The 19,557-nt window shown below is 41.3% G+C and overlaps 1 protein-coding gene across 12 annotated transcripts in view; it reads left to right on the plus strand.

Moving 5' to 3' along the window:
• The window catches only part of LOC129696231 (receptor-type tyrosine-protein phosphatase mu-like), a 905,597-nt gene that overhangs the window by 187,094 nt on the left and 698,946 nt on the right, over window positions 1-19,557 (plus strand). For all 12 annotated transcript variants that reach the window (XM_055633926.1, XM_055633914.1, XM_055633916.1 and 9 more), the window contains exon 2: window positions 11,341-11,466. In XM_055633926.1, coding sequence (XP_055489901.1) covers window positions 11,341-11,466 — 126 coding nt within the window. The remainder of the gene's footprint in view (window positions 1-11,340; window positions 11,467-19,557) is intronic.

The following is a 19,557-nucleotide window of genomic DNA, read 5'->3' on the forward strand; positions in this document are numbered from 1 at the left end:
TTCGACGAGTGCAGTGACCCTTCGAATCGATGTGGAAACCCTTGAGTACGGCTTCTTTTCATTTGAAATAGTCCACGCCCTTCCCTGCCAGGTCGCTGTGACAAGACTCCGAATGGATCTTCAGTTTGCTGGGCTTCATGCTCTCGTGGCTCAAATCCTTGGCACAGATAACACATTGCGGCTTAAACAATGCTTGCTCGTGAATTGTGAGAATTACACAAATTTGTTCTATGTGACCTGAACTAAAGTGCCATTATGAAATTATAGTGAAAATGGGTAAATGTAGGGCCTACTCATAGTTTGGCCATGCACGATCGCTAACACACGGCAGTTGGCAAGCATGAGCCTCGATCGCACATGATCCAGGCCACACACAGTTCGTGTGCGTATACGTACGAGTATACGTGAACAGTATACGTGAACAAAATGGTTTGTACCTTTGTTTGGTTCCTAAAAATGGGCTCAACAAATGGATATGTTATTTATGACCCCTTCATGACCCCTGGAAAACCCCCAAACAACCCCCATGGGGGTAACGACCCCCAGGTTAAGAACCGCTGCCGTAGTTTGACGTCGAATAGGTGGTAGGTTGTTGTAGACATTGTCATAGACATTGTCGTAGGGGGGTTCAGGCTGCCGGTTTTTCGGCGACCTGCTACGACTATGACAGTCGCCGGAAGTTGCCGACATTCGCCGAAATAATCGCCTAAGTGAGACAGGCCCATAAGGACCTGCAGAGTTTACCTGTTCTAGCAGCTCTGCTCTCCAGGGCTATCTGCTTCATTGGGCGATTTCATAATTAATTCTGATAAGTAATGATAAAAAGATATATTTGTTGACTCTGAGCACTTGACAAAAATGAATGTTTATTGATGTTTCCGTTTGAAAGATTCCACCTGTCAAACATCTATGACAGTCACCTGCTGTACTCCCTGTGTTACCAAGTTTCACATTCTCACTGCTCTTTGGAAATTCCACACCTGTAGAATAGAATTATTCTTAGTTTAATTTAGAGATATAACATGGGTACAGGCCCTTCAGCCCACTGAGTCTACGTCTACCAATGATCCCCGTATGATAACACTATCCTACACACTAGGGACAATTTTCAACCTTTACCAAAGCCAATTAACCTACAAGCCAGTACTTTTTTGGAACATGTGATGTGGGGTCCTGTACTGCATTTCTTGTCACAACTCTAATATTAACACAGTGACCACACTTAAAGGAACTGCTTCACGAGGCCACGAAAGGAGCAGTATTAGTTAAATCTTGAGCTAAGTGAACCTGAATGTGCCACATATAGCTACTTCATCATGCTGTCAGCCCTGTGTCCCACTGTATGTCAGCAGTCACCTTTTCCATTAGTTCCCTGCAATCTTGGAGCTGATCGACTTCAGCATGTACTGCGGCTGACCCAAGCTTTCCTGTTATTTAAAGCATCTTTGGCATGCTCCTCCATCAAATCTATTTTTACTGATTGACACGAGCTAACGGCGCAGAAAGCTCCCGACAAATCCAAGGAAAATGCAGCAGCACCACAGCACGCATCGTTACATCTTTATACGTGCACGATAAAAAGGAAGGATATGGGGGTGGCACGGTGGCACAGCGGTAGAGTTGCTGCCTTACAATGCCAGAGACACCAGTTCGATCCTGACTAAGGGTGCTGTCTGTACGGAGTTTGCCCGTTCTCCCCGTGACCACGTGGGTTTTCCCCGGGTGCGCCTTTTCCTCCCACATTCCAGAGATGTACAGATTTGTAGGTTACTTGACTTTGCTAAAAATTGTAAATTGTCCCTCATGTGTAGGATAGTGCAAGTGTGCGGTGATCGCTGGTCGCCGTGAACTTGGTGGGCTAAAAGTTTCCACGCTGCCTCTCTAAACTATAAACTAAACCAAAATGTGACAGAAGGAGTCCATTTGATCCATCATCTCTACCTGGCCATAACATAAAACAGTACAGCACAGGAACTGGTCCTTCAGCCCATGTTGAAGGCCTTCTGACGGAGCTTTCAATTTAGTCCCCCTCTTGCTGCAAATAGATGTAACTATGTAGCAGAGTATGCAGTTGGTGTCATGTTAGTCTCCTTTGAAAGGAATCTTTGAAATGTTCTCAAAAACATTAAAAACAAAACTGGACCCCTATACGGAACTGATTATTTTCGGAAGCCTGCCCTGAGCTATCAATATGTCAAAGTCTCCTCCCATCCCCCCCCCCCCCCCCCCCCCCCCCCCCCCCCCCCTCCCTCGGGCTCCTCCTCCTCCCTTTTCCCTTCCTTCTCCCCCCCCCCCCCATCAGTCTGAAGAAGGGTTTCGGCCCGAAACTTCGCCTATTTCCTTCGCTCCATAGATGCTGCTGCACCCGCTGAGTTTCTCCAGCATTTTTGTGTAACTTCGATCTTCCAGCATCTGCAGTTCCTTCTTGAACAATATGTCAAAGACGTTTCCTTAATTCTGGCCTGATAATGGCGAAAAAAACATACTTAAATTTTGGAAAAATACATCTGCCCCTACTGTTAAAATGTGGACTACAAACATCTGAGATGCTACATCTTAAAAATATGAGACTTATCTTAGCAGAAAAATCAGAGCAATTTTCGAAGACATGGATTCATTACAAGGATGGTATGGTGCAACACAACTTTGGAATTAAACCGATTTACGGACTGGGTGGGGAGAGAAATGAAGCAGGTATATCAAAAAAAAAAAATGGAAAAAAGAATAATTAAAAAAAGAAGAAAAAACAAAAAAAAAAGTTAGAAAAAAAAAAATATATATATTAGTCTCCTTTGTTGCTCCATGTATATTAACCTAATCATCCCAGAGATTGTTCTCGTAAACCTCCTCAGGATCCTCTCCAATGCCAGCACATTCCTTCATAGATATGGGGCTCTCAGATACATGTGGTCTATGATATATATTCAGATAATCTAGGTGTGATGAAGGTTTATCCTTCCAGCATCCTTGTTGGGCAGCCACTTCCAGAACTGAGCATGAAAACATAAATTCCTAAACTTATCTCTAATTCCTAGTTCTTAAACTCCCTTGCTATCAACATCTCGGCATTTCATTTGGCCTGAGCATCCCAACATCTCCTTTCAGCTGCTGTATCCTAAAATAAACATCCCCCACCCTAGCTATTTTTTCCTGGTAGTTAACCTTTCCTATTCCCAGTAGAATCCTTTTAAACCTTCACTAAACCCTCTCTGTCATGTACGCTGTTGTGTGGTGAACAGGCCTATTCACAGTACTCGAAGTGTGGGCTCACGAGAGTTCGCTACAGCACCAATCTGCCCTTGTTATTCTTTTCCTCTGAACCAATCCACCCCGCGGAATGACGGAGACAGATGTTGGCGGAAGGCTGGACAAAGAAATGTTGGAGGGTCTTACCTTCTGTGCCTTCAATGTCGGCGGCAGAAGACACTAGGGGAACAAGGGTTGAAGTGGGCTACATCTGTGGAGAGAGAAACAGAATTAACGTTTCAGGGCCTTTGCCTAACCTGCTGAGTGTTTACAGCATTTTCTGGTTTTATTCCAGATTTCCTGCATCTGCAGTTTCAGTTTTCATTTGCATCTCATTTTACGTAAAAAATGCACTTAGTCAAGCCATCCCACAGCACTTTGTAGGCAAAAACAGGCCTCCAAATAGTTGTCGCAAATATAGTGGTTATACTGTACACAGTAACATCCCATCATAAAAATAACCCAATGAAGGTAGCAATTCATCCTTTAGTTAAAGCAGCAAATGCTGGTGGTAGTCAGTTTGTTAATGCTGATTTCCATGTGTGTAAATCACCAAGTTGTGCATCTTGCGCATGGAACTGGGGCTAAATTTTTCCCAACCATCTCTTCCTGAGGATTGTATCTAAAACCATCACTAAAACTCAGGCAGCGTCCCTGGAGAATGTTGGGTGATGTTTTGGATTGTTGGAGGGGGGGGGGGGGGGGGGGGGGGGGGGGGGGGGGGGGGGGGGGGAAGAGGAGGGGCAGGGTGCTTGGCAGGTCATAGGGGGTCAATAGGCAACTGGTTGGAACAAAGGCCAAAAATAAGAAAGGAAGGAAGGAGTGAGACAGGCGACAGGTTTGTCGAGTTGCGAATTGTAGAACCAGAGAGAGGAAATTGGCGCGGGGTGTGGATGGGGGGGGGGGGGGGGGGGGGGCGGTGAGGGGGCGGGGCAGGGGAAGAAACAGGTGGGAGGTCCAGGAGGAAAACGTGGAAGGGAAAGAGGGGGAAGAATGAGGGGGAGAGGGGGGCAGGTTCAGGGGAGACAGGGAAAGGGGGGCTAATTCTGAAGTTCATTACAGGATAGAAATTGGGCAGAAGCAGGTACTGTCAATCTAAATTAAATCCCCAAATTTCAAATGTGGGACAAGAACCTTAGAGCCATTGATCAATGACATTGTGATCTGGAGGTGAAAGGTTCGTCCAGTGAGTCAGACGGTCATTGAGTCTAATCGCACTTTCCCCATCTGTTACCTTGGTTCCATATTTTCTCTGTTCACTTCCCCTGGTTCTTAACTCCACTGCCAGGGCACAATTACAGCAATAAATAATGGTCAAACACTTTGAAGATTTTGTCTTCAATGATGTTCGAAGCCTGAAGTCATTGGCCTTCAGGGAAATATTTTCAGGTTTAAATAAACAGCGTGTCAGAACATAGAAACATAGAAAATAAGTGCAGGAGGAGGCCATTCGGTCCTTCGAGCCAGCACCGCCATTTATTGTGATCATGGCTGATCATCCCCTATCAATAACCTGTGCTTGCTTTCTCCCCATATCATTAAGATCAGTAGATCATTAAGATAAAAATAATCACTTAGCCATTTTGAAATGGACAAAAAGCACTGCGAACCATTTCATAGGAAAACTTGAAAATGCCTCTACAGTTCTTTTGAGATTGAATATTAAAACTATTTGGGAGGCCAGTTAGATTGAACATGTGAATGGGAGATGGACATCTCGATTGCTGATAGCTATGGATGTCATGTGCGAGAGAAGATGATGAAAATGGATTTAGAAAGGCCCTTTTACCGTTTTCAAGTATGAAAAGCTTTGATGTTAAACAATCACCAGTGTTTCCTCTAATCAGCAAGATCATAACTAAACACAAAAATTAATATGAAAACAAACAAATAAACAAAACCATCAGAACAAAAGGTACAGCATGGAAACAGACCCTTTGGCCCATCGAGTCCACAGCAGCCATCGATCACCCGTTTGCACTAGTTCTATGTTATCCCACTTTGTCACCCACTCCACACGCACTTGAAGCCATTTACAGAGGCCAGTTAATTTACAAACCCACACATCTTCGGGTTGTGGGGGGAAACCCATCCAGTCACAGGGAGAACATGCAAACTATATACAGTGAGCACCCTCAGTCAGGATCGAACCTGAGACTCTGCTGCTGTGTGGTAGCAGCTCTTCTTTTCATACCATGAAGCGCTCTCAATGAAAGAAAGATGGAAGCAGCTTCATTGTGATAACGGCAATCAACTACAAATTAAAAATAAACATTTAATAGACTGTGGATAGCACAGCCCAGATATGATGGGCCAAATGGCCTTCTTTGATACAATGTTTCTATGGTTATTCTATACATGTCATTTTATGTTTTGTCTTCGGTATATTGATTAGTATCCAATGTAATATCCAGACAGAATGAGTGCAGAAAATTACAAATAATCCCAACAATAATAACTCTCAGACCAACATGATTATTTGTTGGCAGATAGACTATGTCATACCGTGGAATATCAAGCTTCAGTTTGCCTCAGGCAATCGGGCCGGGAGACTGATTATTCTCAATGTTACTAACTAGTTAATTAGGGCCACTAAAAATAATGTTCTGATGGCAATTCTTCCTCTGGTTATCCTTCCCTGCTTGTGCACAAACATTTTGTTTCCCAATATAGGAGCAGGAATAGGCCCATAAGCCTTTCAGCCCTTGTTCTTAATTCAAGGAGATCATGGCTGATCTGTGACTGTTTTCCTCCATATTCACCATATTCCCTACTGCCCTCGCTGACAAAATTCATCAATTTTATAACCTTGCAAACACTCAGCGAGTCGGGCAGCACATGTGAAAAGAGAAACAGAGCTATTGTTGCTGGTCGGACCTGAAAACCTTCTGAACTTTGCATGCAGAAGTGTTTCCTAACTAGAATTAAAATTCAGTGAAGTGATCTTCAGACTTAAAGGTGTAGTTTCTTATACCGCCAGAGGAACTGGTGGATTTAAATTCAAAGAAATTAAATAAAATTGCAATAAAGAAAAACTGGTAATGGCAATGTCACAGAACAGTAGGAAATAGTGTTCTGACCAGAAACGTCACCTATCCCTTTACTCCAGAGATGCTGCCTGATCTGTTATGTTTGTGTCTATCTTCAGTAGGAAATAAAAATTCTGGCTGGTTCACTTCAAGGATGGGATTCTGTTACAGCATATGACTTATGTGTGTGACTCCAGATCGGCACAGTGGCTCAGCAGTAGAGTTGCTGCCTTACGGCGCCAGAGACCCGGGTTCGATCCCGACAATGGGTGCTGTCTGTATAGGGTGTACATTCTCCCTGGGTTTCCTCCAGGTGCATCGGTTTCCTCCCACATTCCAATGACGTGCCGGTTTGAAGGTCAATCGGCTTCTCTAAATTGTCCCCCTAGTGAGTAAGATAGAACTAGTGTACTCAATGGGCTGAAGGGCCTGTTTCCATGCTGTATCTCTAAACTAATCTAAACAAGCCAATGGTCTATTAATATAATCAGTTTAGGGGACATTTAGAATAGAAAAACACCAGGTTTACCATCGACTGATTTTGAAAAAATTAATTTGAAGCATTCTATCCTTCGGATCTTCTTTGGAAGAATTGCAGTGTTTACATTGACAGTTCTCTCAAACAGCCCTGCATTAGAAGCCACTCGCAAATCAAATCCTGGAACAAAATCCCTTGCAGGAAATCCTGCATTGAAAGCTAAATTTATTGGAACATTGTTTAGGAGGGAGGTCATTTTTTGTTTAAGATCAAGGGTGTGTTTACACTTCATGATCAGCTACAATGCCAAGTAGGATTTGGTTGTAAACTTTGCATGATGTAGGCCTGAATCAGTCAGGCTCCCTTTCCTGTGCATTTTTGCCTCAGTGTCACATTGAATCTCAACCATGCCTCTGCTTTTAACTGGAACCAAGATCTACTCTGCTATACCACAGCAGTTACAGCGTAAATTAATGAATGAATACGTTATTGGCTAAGTATTCACTTGGACTTCCAATCTACCTGCCTACTTTCTTTAATTTCTTCCATTCCCCCCTTCTCTCTGAGAATGCATTTACAAAACATTTCTCCCATCACCATAGCAACCTATTTGGCAAGTTATTTACCTATCATGGGAAACCAATTTCACCCACTTATTTGCATCATAGCGCTAACTTTTCATTTGCAGCAACATGCTTTCACTGATATTTGAACACTTACACAACCAATTGGTCTTGATCAGTTTTGTCAAATTAGAGTTCCCTTAGCTGCTTGCCTTTGGTTCCTTCCACAGCTTTGAAAGGCTACTTTAGTGAAATCCCAACCATTCTTTCTCCTGCAGACACTTGAATTCTGAGCAAAAAAACTAACTGTTGGAAGAATTGCAGTTTCTTCAGCAGTTTGTTTTATGCTCAGGATTTCAGCATCTGCAGTCTCTTTGTCTCCATATTTTCTACTTACTCGTTTGTGGCAACTAGGTGGAACTGGTTAGGCCACCACTTATTACTAACCCATATAATCTACTTGTCGTTCATTTTAGAAACTGTTAAGACTCAACTATGTTGCTGTGGATTAGATCTAAGCATTATTGAATGAGATGAGATAGGTTTTGTAAAAATTCAGTGATTACAGAAAGCAAAATGTTGCAGAAGCTACAAATCTGAAATACAAATAGGCAAGAGTTGTCAGCAGACTTCCGCTGTGCTACTGACTACCAAGCTCTACCACTATGCCACCGTGCTACCCTCAAATGTGTTGAGGTACAAGTTTCCTGAAGCCTTATGCTTTCCAGACTACACCATATGTTGGATTAAAGAGCGTTGAGGAACGGCTTGCCCTCACAAACTATCAGGCACAAGAAAAGCATCATTTAAATGCTTTACATTTTTAACAAATTGAGTGTGCATTGACTTTAGCCCAGATTCCCACATGTTCCTAGGTGTAAATATATCCAACATGTTAATGTATGAACACATCCTTTGGTTGTTAAATGATTACTAATGTTTATGTTTAACAAGAAGATTTACTTCATTCTTGCACATCATTAATTTCCTTCCATTCACATTGATTTTATTGAACCAGAAGGGGTTTGAAAGAGTGCAAGTCTGTCATATTCCTATCTCCCCTGCAACCCCCATGACCCCTGTTTACCGCTTTTCAGTGGTTTCAGTTTATTAGGATATTCTGCAGAATGATCCTACCAAGTTGCCTCTATCGTGCTTGGAATTCTCCTGGCCATTCTTCCAGCTCAGCACTGTGTCTAACGCCACAGTTTGGCCTGTGTCCTTGTTTCTTTGGTTAGCTTTCTTGTGAACCTTTGTGTGCTTCTCCTGTCATTTGGCCAACAATTACTGTAGCAGACTCCATATTAATATGTACCGGTATGGACTACATACCTGTATGGAAGATAGACACAAGATAGACAGATTATCAGAGTAATTCAGAGTCAGGTAGCATCTCTGGAGAAAAGGAGTAGGTAACTTTTCAGGCCGAGACCTTTCTTCAGACTGAGTCAGGGGAGAGGGAATTTAGAAGATTGAGGGGGGATCTAAAAGAAACGTACAAACTTATTAAGGGGTTGGACAGGCTAGATGCAGGAAGATTGTTCCCGATGTTGGGGAAGTCCAGAACAAGGGGTCACAGTTTAAGGATAAGGGGGAAATCTTTTAGGACCGAGATGAGAAAAACATTTTTCACACAGAGAGTGGTGAATCTGTGGAATTCTCTGCCACAGAAAGTAGTTGAGGCCAGTTCATTGGCTATATTTAAGAGGGAGTTAGATGTGGCCCTTGTTGCTAAAGGGATCAGGGGGTATGGAGAGAAGGTAGGTACATGATACTGAGTTGGATGATCAGCCATAACCATATTGAATGGCGATGCAGGCTCGAAGGGTCTAATGGCCTACTCCTGCACCTATTTTCTATGTTTCAATGTTTCTAAAGATATGAAGAGGTACAAAGAACAAATGAATGAAAGGTATGCAAAAGACATATCTATATGTACTGTCACAGATTCCGTATCTATTACAAGTGGACCCTGTATCAATGTGTACAGGAGCAGATTGCATATCTATATGTACTGGAGGTTCCCTATCTATATGTACCCATATGACCTGGAGCAGAGAGAGATAACTGACTGTGATCCATATTGCTCATCTCACCTTTTTTAAAAAAAAGAATTGATCGATCCTGCATCTCTTCAATAAATACAATTTTCTGCGTATTAAGCAGCGAATTGTGGACGCAGTCCAGGCTATCACACAAATTAACCTCCCTTCAATTGACTCCATTTATACCTCACGCTGCCAAGGCAAGGCCAGCTGCATAATCAAGAACGAGTCGCACCCTGGCCACTCTTCTCCCCTCTCCTATCAGGCAAACGGTATAGAAGTGTGAAAATGAACACCTCCAGATTCAGAGACAGTTTCTTCCCAGCTGCTATCAGGTAACCGAACCATCCTACCACAACTGGAGAGCAGTCCTGAACTACTATCTACCTCATTGGTGACCCTCGGACTATATTTAAGCGGACTTTACTGGCTTTATCTTGCACTAAACTTTATTCCCTTATCATGTATCTGTACATGGTGAATAAGTCGATGGTAATCATGTATTGCCTTTCCGCAGACTGGTTAGCTTGTAACAAAAGCGTAACTCGGTATATGTGAGAATAAACAAAAACTAAAACTGAAACGTAAATGCTGATTTAGAATTGCTTGTTCACATGTCATATTTTTGAGTTCTAAGAATATGCAGTGAGGGAGACATAACTAATTCCTGGAATTTAGCTGAAGGAAGAAATAAATCTTCCTTTTCCGCGCACTCCTGACTGATTGAATGGAACTAAGCCCCTCAGTGCCAACTGATCCACCATTGGCTGAGCTTTGTATTTAAGCCTCAACAAGATAGAGTCTTCTTGATTCCTTTTACAAAATGAATGGAGAGGGGAAATAATGTTCCATTAAACGGGCCCGGATATCTTTAAATTCAGGACCCGGAAGTGAAACGGAAACACAAAAGTTAAACAGCCACAGATCCTGGAAGTCTGAAATAAAAACAGGGAATGCTGGAAATACCCAGCAAGCGCGATTTCATGAATGGAGAGAGAAACAGAGTTTATCTTCCAGGGGTGGCACTGTGGTGCAACGATAGAGCGCCAGAGACCAAGGTTTGATCCTGACAATGGGTGCTGTCTGTGAGGAGTTTGTACATTCTCCCTGCGACCACATAGGTTTCCTTCGAGTACTCCAGTTTCCTCCCACACTCCAAAAGACGTACAGGTTTGCAGGTTAATTGGCTCCTGTAAAAATTATCCCCAGTGTGTAGGATGGAACTAGCGAATGGGGGTTGGCTGGTCGGCATGGTCTTGGTGGGCTGAAGGGCCTGTTTCACTAAACTAAACTGAACTAAAGATCAATTACTTGTCTGAGAGCATCTTTCAGCAGCGATGGAAGTGATGGAGTAGGGGGAGGGTATTTACATGGATAAATACAGTGATCAACAGGATAGGAGAGGTTTAGAAGGATATTGGCCAAATATAGGCAGGTGGGACTGGTGCAGATGGGGCATCTTGGTTGGCATGAGCAAGTTGTGCCAAAGGCCCTGTTTCCCTGCTGTAAGACTATGCTTCTATGGTGCAGCAGTTTAAAGTGTCCTTCCAACCTTGCCCTTTGATCAGCCCTCTTCGCTTCAATGTTATTGACTGACACCAATTCAAAAATAACAGCAAGAAAGTACGAAGGAGCCTTCACAGTGTATGGATAAACATCACGTCATTTTTTTAATCCTATTAAAAAAGCTTTTTACTTTGGTTTTGTATTTCATGAAATTAATTGAGACAGGTTCGCAGTGGCCTTGAAAATCCTGTACATTTAAAAGTGTTAAGATTGGTCTTCTCGTTGGAGGCAATGCATTAAAGATGACTTTCTTGTATTCCCGTTGTGCAGACTATTCAGAGTAAAAGAAGGGCTGCCTAGTCATTTCATCAAAAGGAATTTTAATTAAAAAAATCTCTGACTAAAAAGATATGAATGAATGCTTTCTAAATTGGAAAGGATTTTTTTTTCATTCTTTCCTTTTGGTTTCACAGGAAGCTGCTCCTTTGATGATCCGATCACCGTTTGTGGATACAGCCAACGGCTTGAAGACAGTGACCTTGACTGGGATCAACTAAACACAATTGTGAAACCGTTTCCAGATCCATGGATACCAACAGGTTTGTTTCATTGTTGGGAACATGGAGATACATTTTAAGTTAATGTACATGAAGTAGTACCAAACATTTAAAAACCTCCATTTATTTGAACCCCACACTGATGAAAAATGTTTGTTATCGTGAGGTTAAATAGGAATTTTTATTTATTTCCTTATTGTTACTTGATTATCCTTTCCCGACGTATGTACAGTCATATACAATGCCCTCCATAATTTTCTTTATTTTTTAATTTTTATTAGAAGCAATTGTACAAAGATAAAACATTCGGCATCTCAAATTATACAATTATTGTACAGCTTCATTTTTAATCTTATAACCTAAACTATAAAAATGAAAAAAGGAAAGAAAAAGAAAACAAGAAAGGAAAAAAGTGAAAAGTGAAAAGATAGATCAACAAAGAAGAACAAGAAGAACAAAATAAAGACCCGTAAACAACCAAAGTATTGTGCCAGAAAGATATAGAAATAAGAAAAAGGAAAAAAAAATGTGGAGATATACCTTGCCCCCCCCCCCCACCCATCTCACCCAACCCAGCGTAGATTTAAATTTAAATTTGTGTTGCACCATGCTATTGTTGTAAGAATTTGGTGAAGGTTGTCCATGTTTTGAGAAATTGATCAGGTTTTTCCGCCAAAACAAGCCTAATGTTTTCCAAATGTAGAGTCTCGGACATGTTTGTGATCCACATCTTCACCGTAGGGGCTGTTGTCTGTTTCCAAAATTTAAGTACTAATTTTTTCGCCGTTATCAGGCCACAGTTAAGGAAACGTCGTTGAAATATCGTTAGCTCAGAACAGGCCTCTGACATACCTAGTGTGATCAATTTTATGTCGGGATCCAATTTTGTTTTAATATTTTGGAAAAGATATCAAAGATTCCCCTCCAGAAGTTTTGTAATTTTGTACAGGAAACAAAAGAATGGGTTATGGTTGCTTCTTGGAGGAGACATTTATCACAAATAGGAGAGACATTTGGGAAGATCTTATTCAATTTAGACTTTGAATAATAAAGTCTATGCAGTATTTTGAATTGTATTAACGAGTGCCTAACATTAAGAGAACAGTAGTGTATATATAGAATACTTTCCTTCCAACTATCCTTTGAAATTGTTAAACCCAATTCTTCTTCCCAAGCTTGCCTAATAATTTCCGATGGTGGGATATGTTAATTTAAAAGGGTATTATAGAGGTACGATATTAACTTATTTGAATCCTATTCATGCATTCATCTAGTATATCTGGACCCATGGAGTGACAATCTTGCATGTGTATTTTCACGTAGTCTTGTATTTGAAGATATCTAAAGTATTGACTACCTTTCAAGTGATACTTCAACTGTAATTCTTGAAACATGAGGAAAGTCCCCATCTCATAAAGGTCTCCCAGCTTTTTAATTCCTAAGCTTTCCCATTGTACAAACGCCTTGTCTAAAGTAGACGGTTAAAACGAGGGATTATTGGCGATTGGTAAGAGGAGAGATACATTTCTCAATTTAAGGGTTGATTTCAACTGTTTCCAGATTCGTAAGATGCTAGAGATGATCGGATTTTTCTCATACGTTGATTTCTTCAGATGTATTTGAGAGAGAAGAATCGTGCCTATATTGAAAGGCAAACAATCTTCCATTTTTAACCAGTTTATTTGTTGGCATGTATCGTCCATCCAATAGATTAAATTTGTAATATTATTTGCACAGTGCCCTCCATAATGTTTGGGACAAAGACCCATCATTTATTTATTTGCCTCTGTACTCCAAAATTTGAGATGTGTAATAGAAAAAAAATCCCATGTGGTGAAAGTGCACATTGTCAGATTTTAATAAGGCCGTTTTTATACCTTTTTGTTTCACCATGTAGAAATTACAGCAGTGTTTATACATAGTCCCCCCCATTTCAGGGCACCATAATGTTTGGGACACAGCAATGTCATGTTAATGAAAGTAGTCATGTTTAGTATTTTGTTGCATATCCTTTGCATGCTTGAAGTCTGTGATTCATGGACATCACCAGTTGCTGGGTGTCTTCACTGGTGATGCTCTGCCAGGCCTGTATTGCAGCCATCTTTAGCTTATGCTTGTTTTGGGGCCTAGTCCCCTTCAGTTTTCTTTTCAGCATATAAAAGGCATGCTCAATTGGATTCAGATCGGGTGATTGACTTGGCCATTCAAGAATTGACCATTTTTTAGCTTTGAAAAACTCTGTTGCTCTAGCTGTATGCTTGGGATCATTGTCTTGCTGTAGAATGAGCCGCCGGCCAATGTGTTTTGAGGCATTTGTTTGAACTTGAGCAGATAGGATGTATAGAGAATTCATAATGCTACTACCATCAGCAGTAGTATCATCAATGAAGATAAGTGAGCAGTACCTTCAGCAGCCATACATGCTTAGGCCATAACATCCCCACCACCGTGTTTTACAGATGAGGTGGTATGCTTTGGATCTTGGGCAGTTCCTTCTCTTCTCCATACTTTGCTCTTGCCATCACTCTGATATGTTAATCTTCATTTCATCTGTCCACAAGACCTTTTTTCCAGAACTGTGGTTGCTCTTTTAAGTATTTCTTGGCAAACCGTAACCTGGCCATCCTATTTTTGCAGCTAACCAGTGGTTTGCATCTTGCAGTGTAGCCTCTGTATTTCTGTTTATGAAGTCTTCTACTGACAGTGGTCATTGACAAATTCACACCTGACTCCTGAAGAGTGTTTCTGATCAGGTGTTTGGGGATTTTTCTTTATTATTGAGAGAATTTTTCTGTCATCAGCTGTGGAGGTCTTCCTTGGCTTGTCAGTCCCTTTGTGATTAGTAAGCTCACCAGTGCTCTTTTTCTTCCTAATGATGTTCCAAACAGTTGATTTTGGTAAGCCTAAGGTTTGGCTGATGTCTATAACAGTTTTATTCTTGTTTCCCAGTCTCATAATGGCTTCTTTGACTTTCACTGGCCTCATGTTGATAAACAGCAATAAAAGTTTCCAAAGGTGATGTAAAGACTGGAGGAAAGACTAGGTGCTGAGCGCTCTCTTATACTGTACCTGCATTAAGAAGGCATTTAAACACACCTGAGTAATTACAAGTGCCTGTGAAGCCATGTGTCCCAAACATTATAGTGCCTGAAATGGGGGGATTATGGATAAACACAGCTGTAATGTGGTGAAACCAAAATGTATAAAAATGGCCTTTATTAAAATCTGACAATGTACACTTTAACCACATGTGATTGTTTTTCTATTACAAATCTCAATTTGTGGAGTGCAGAGGCAAATAAATAAATGATGGGTCTTTGTCCCAAACGTTATGGAAGGGCATTGTAGGCCCATTCGTAGTCACATGTGTGACCAAAAATATTATAAATTTGCGGAATACATCTCTTCTAATTCTGAAAGCATTACAGGTATATTGTATTGTACTGTACATATGATTCTTATTTTTTTTGGATGTTTATCAAGTGAAATATTTATATTATGCTGACAATATTTGTTTAGGGCCAGAGGTCAAATATAACTGGTCATGTGTGTGACCCCACACGGCAGCATTTTTTTCATAACTCAATTTTATCATACAAACTCTGTGAATCATCTTCCAAACTCGGTGAATTTAAAAAAGCTAGAATGTTCATACCTTTAGCAGCCATGCATTATAGTTCTGTAGGTAGGAAAATAGTAATTAATAAGATTCATCTCGTTCAAGAATGTTTTAATATATTACTTTATGTGATGCCATCTGGTCACGTGTGTAACATTTTGGTTCACTTTCCAAAGAATAGCCCTGTAAACTAATGGTAGTGAAGGGCTTTAGAGTTTCATTGGCATTAAGGGCAGCACAGTGGCAAAATTGGTAAGGCTGCTGCCACACAGCAGCAAGGACCCGGGTTAAATCATGACCAAGAGAGAGTCAAGAGTCAATATAATCATGTGGACCCCTGGAGTCCAAACGAAATGCCTTTCGCAGCCATACATTCACACAAATGCCGTAATTACATGTAACATAAACATCCATCCCTCCCCATGCACTCTCCCCCCCCCGATGTCGTGTCAAAGGGTTGGCGAGGTTGTCCCGCGGCCATTGAAGCCACTCTTCAAATGGCCCTCTTGGTGTTGGAGCAGGAAGTGTGTAAAGTCCCGCGGCCGTTCACTGCGCGGGGCATTGGTGTTAGTCCAGGATTTGCAGGAGCCCCGAAAAGCAGTCTCCCTCCAAGGAGCCGCGCGGGGTAGAGTGAAGGGGTAGCAGCAGCAGAAATGAGTGGAGCAGCAGCAGCAGCAAAAATCGAGTATCAGTCAGATATTTGGGTAATGTTCAGGTTACCCACTCTTAGAATCATTGAATAATACAGCACAGAGGCAGAGCCTTCGGCCCACTTCTTCTGTTGGAGGCCGCTCCTCGTTGCGGCCCCAACGACAACGGAAACCCGACTCATATGCAGGAAGAGATTCACATCCCCCCCTCCCACCCCACTATAATCCCAGTCTTGATGCCACCAACAAAAAATCACTTTAAACAGGCTGCAGAGGCCGCTGCTGGCCAAGCCGCTAGACAAGTCAAAATCAAAAGAAATTCTAGACAAAATAAGGAATTTTAAATTAACTCTCTGTAAAAACATAGACAGTGCTAAATAGAGACAAAACATCTGCTTGTTATTAACTCAGGACCTCAAATAGTAATAACTAACTTTTCAAACAGAATTTAAAAAAAATTCTGATCTATTACACTGTGAAATATTCTCTGAGGAAATTGCAATTGAATAAAACAAATTGACATGGAATGGAATAAAATTAGTTTTAGATTGAAAAGTTTTTAAAGTGGTAATTCAGATTGCCTACGCTATTAACTGCCCTTAAACTTATGCGGGTCCTGAAGTTTCAGGACATTTCACCAAGACTATATTTTCCCCTCATATCAATTGAAATGATTTCCCTGATTCCTACAGTAAAGGGTACAAACAACACATAGTGTGAAGGGAGGCTGAGGCCCAAAGAGCATCTAACAAATGCTGTATTGAATTACACTTGTGTGGACATTCCAGTGTAATAATAGCAAATATTCTTTCTGTTAATACCAATGAAAAACTTAGTCCAATGATTCCAAGATGATCCTAGTGGGCTGATAACATTGCGCTGAGCAGTGTTACTTTATCTCTTTAGTTTAGTTTAGTTTAGTTTAGTTTAGTTTATTCTCACGTATACCAAGGTACAGTGAAAAGCTTTTTTTGGTGCGTGCTATCCAGTCAGCGGAAAGACCATACACGATTACAATTAAGCTGTCCACAGTGTCCAGATGCAAGGTAAAGGGAATAACGTATAGTGCAAGGTCCTGTGAAGCCCGACTAAACCTACCTGATTTAGTTTAGTTTAGTCTGGAGATAGTTTAGTCTAGAGATACAGCACCGAACAAGCCCTTTGGGCCCACTGAGTCCACGCTGACTATTGGTCACCCATTCACCCTAGTTTTATGTTATCCCACTTTTGCATCCACTACCTACCTGCACACTAGGGGCAATTTGCAGAAGCCAATTAATATTCAGATGCGCACGTCTTTGGGATTCATTGTGTTGTTACGATTGAACTTAGTTGATATTGAGCCTTGTTTGGTGAGTGTTTGGTTGGATAAGAAGTCATGATAAGATTCCATTTGAATATGCCCTATCTTTCCCATATGTGTCATCAAATACCTTCTGTTTAACATAATTAACATAAGGGGTACAACATTGCAAATACTAGACAGCTTTGTATCACCACCCCCTCTCTTCCGGCTTTCTCCCCCTTATTCCAATCAGTCCCAATCTGGAGCATTGCATATCCATGATCTCCAGAGATTTATTTGACCAGCAACTTCAGTTCTTTGTGTCTAACAAAAACAATATTGTGCACAGTCCCCTGGATTCATCAAATCAGTCTGTTGTTTTATTTTGATTTGGGCCCTAAATCTTGGCCATGTCTATGTATGCAAGGCTGCTGATGACAGGCCTGAGCATGACATAGATGACTGTAGAGCAAAACATTCAGGCCACTGTATGTCCAACAAATGTCTGTGCACTTTTCACATATGACCTTAAGTTTGAGTATTGGTCATTGCTTCAACATTTATCATTCCAATATGAAGGAATGAATCCCACATAAAGTGTGGTTGTTACAAATAAGCTATAATAATAATAATAATAATAATAATAATAATAATAATAATAATAATAATTTTATTTATAGAGCACTTTAAAAACAAACATAGCTGCAACAAAGTGCTGTACATCACTAATCATTGACAAAGAAGTTAATAGTAATAGTACAATGTGAGCACAATTCTCCTTTTTGGTCCAATATAAATGTAGGACTTTATTACCTGGAGCACAGGAAGATGAGGGGTGATCTCATTGAGTTGTATAAGATCATTTACCCGGAGTGGGGAACTCAAGAACCAGAAGACATAGGTGTAAGGAGATGGTGGAAAGATTTAATAGGAACGTGAGTGGCAACTTGTTTACACATAGGGTGGTAGGTATTTGGACAGGTATGGGATAGGGTCATAGAGGGATATGGGCCAAATGCAGGCAGGTGGGATTGGTGTAGATGGGGCATGTTGGTCGGCGTGGGAAAGTTGGTGCACAGGGTCTGTTTCCATGCTGTATAAGTCTGTGATTCTATAAGATTCACTTTAGAGTTGAGATCATGCAGCATGGATGTATGTTTTGTTTAAATTAGAGTAGTTTAACTAGGATTTGTGACATATCAGTAAGTACTATGGTGAGAGAGCGCGGAATGTCCACACTATTTTTCCGTTGGTTCCACGTCATGTTAGTTGTGCTGTTTTCTTTCCCCATTTAACTTAATCCTTGTGAGAGAGTCCAGTAAAATCAACAACCTTTAACATGGAAACAATACTTCGGCCCACATCTCAGGAACAGCGCTCCTTGGCACAACTCGTCCATGCCCACCAAGCTGCCCCATCTAAAATAGTCCCATTTGCCTGTATTTGACCCATATCGCTCTAAAGCTTTTCCAACCATGCACCTGCCCAAGTGTCATTCAAATGCTGTAATGGGAGCTGCCTCAGCTACCTCCTCTATCATTGGTTCCATATACCCTCTCCGAGTGAAAAAGTTGTCTCTCAGGTTCCTGTTAAATATTTCTCCTCTCATATTAAACCCATGTCCTCTGGTTCTTGATTCCTCTGCTTTGGGTAAAAGACTCTGTGCATTCACCCTATCTATTCCATAAATTCACCTCAGGTTGTCATTCCTGCCATGTTCATGGTCCTGACATTGCATATTTTTTATATTAGGTTATTTTAATTTAATCTCTACTTAATATTCTGACAGCTATTCATGGTCTTTGATGGCTGATTTAGTTGATAGTAGTTAGGGAAAGACCAAAGGTATTGAACTGTGAAAACTGTCCTGTCAGCTAGCAATGGATTGACTAACCTATAACAGGGTGGCACTGCTGGAATATCTAATAGACTTTCACAGTTCATGCAGCCAGTGGGTCCATTTGTGACCCTAACTATTTAGTTTAGTTTAAAGATACAGTGCAAAAACAGGCCCTTTGGCCTACCGAGTCCGCTCCAACCAGTGATCCCTGCACACTAACACTATCCTACACACACCAGGGTCAATTTACCATTTTACCAAGACAATTGGCCTACAAACCTGTACGTCCAGTGGGAGGAATATGGAGCTCACGAAGAAAACCCACACAGGTCACAGGAAGAAGGTACAAAATCCATACACACAGCACCCGTAGTCAGGATCGAATCCAAGACTCGGCGATGTCAGGCGGCAATGCTGTGCTACACCACCATGCTGCCCTATTACTACAATCTTTCTCCAGACAGCTTTTACATAAACATTTGGGACACATTGGTTTAATGGTTACAGTATTACTGTCTGGGGTTTCTAAGCTTTAAATCCAGTTGTAAATTGCAATTCAGAACATTGATTCTCTCCCTGAGCATCTTTGCACAATTATTGACTTGAACCTGGTTACAGGTGCACAACCTTTTATCCGGTGTTCCAGAAACCGAAAAGCTCCGAAAACCGGCAATTTTTTCCAGATGTCGTCTGCGCACCAAAGCTCGCGTTTGGCGCCAAACCTGACCCAAAACGACCC

This window comes from Leucoraja erinacea, chromosome 4, assembly GCF_028641065.1.
Source record: "Leucoraja erinacea ecotype New England chromosome 4, Leri_hhj_1, whole genome shotgun sequence".
Taxonomy (NCBI): Eukaryota; Metazoa; Chordata; class Chondrichthyes; order Rajiformes; family Rajidae; genus Leucoraja; species Leucoraja erinaceus.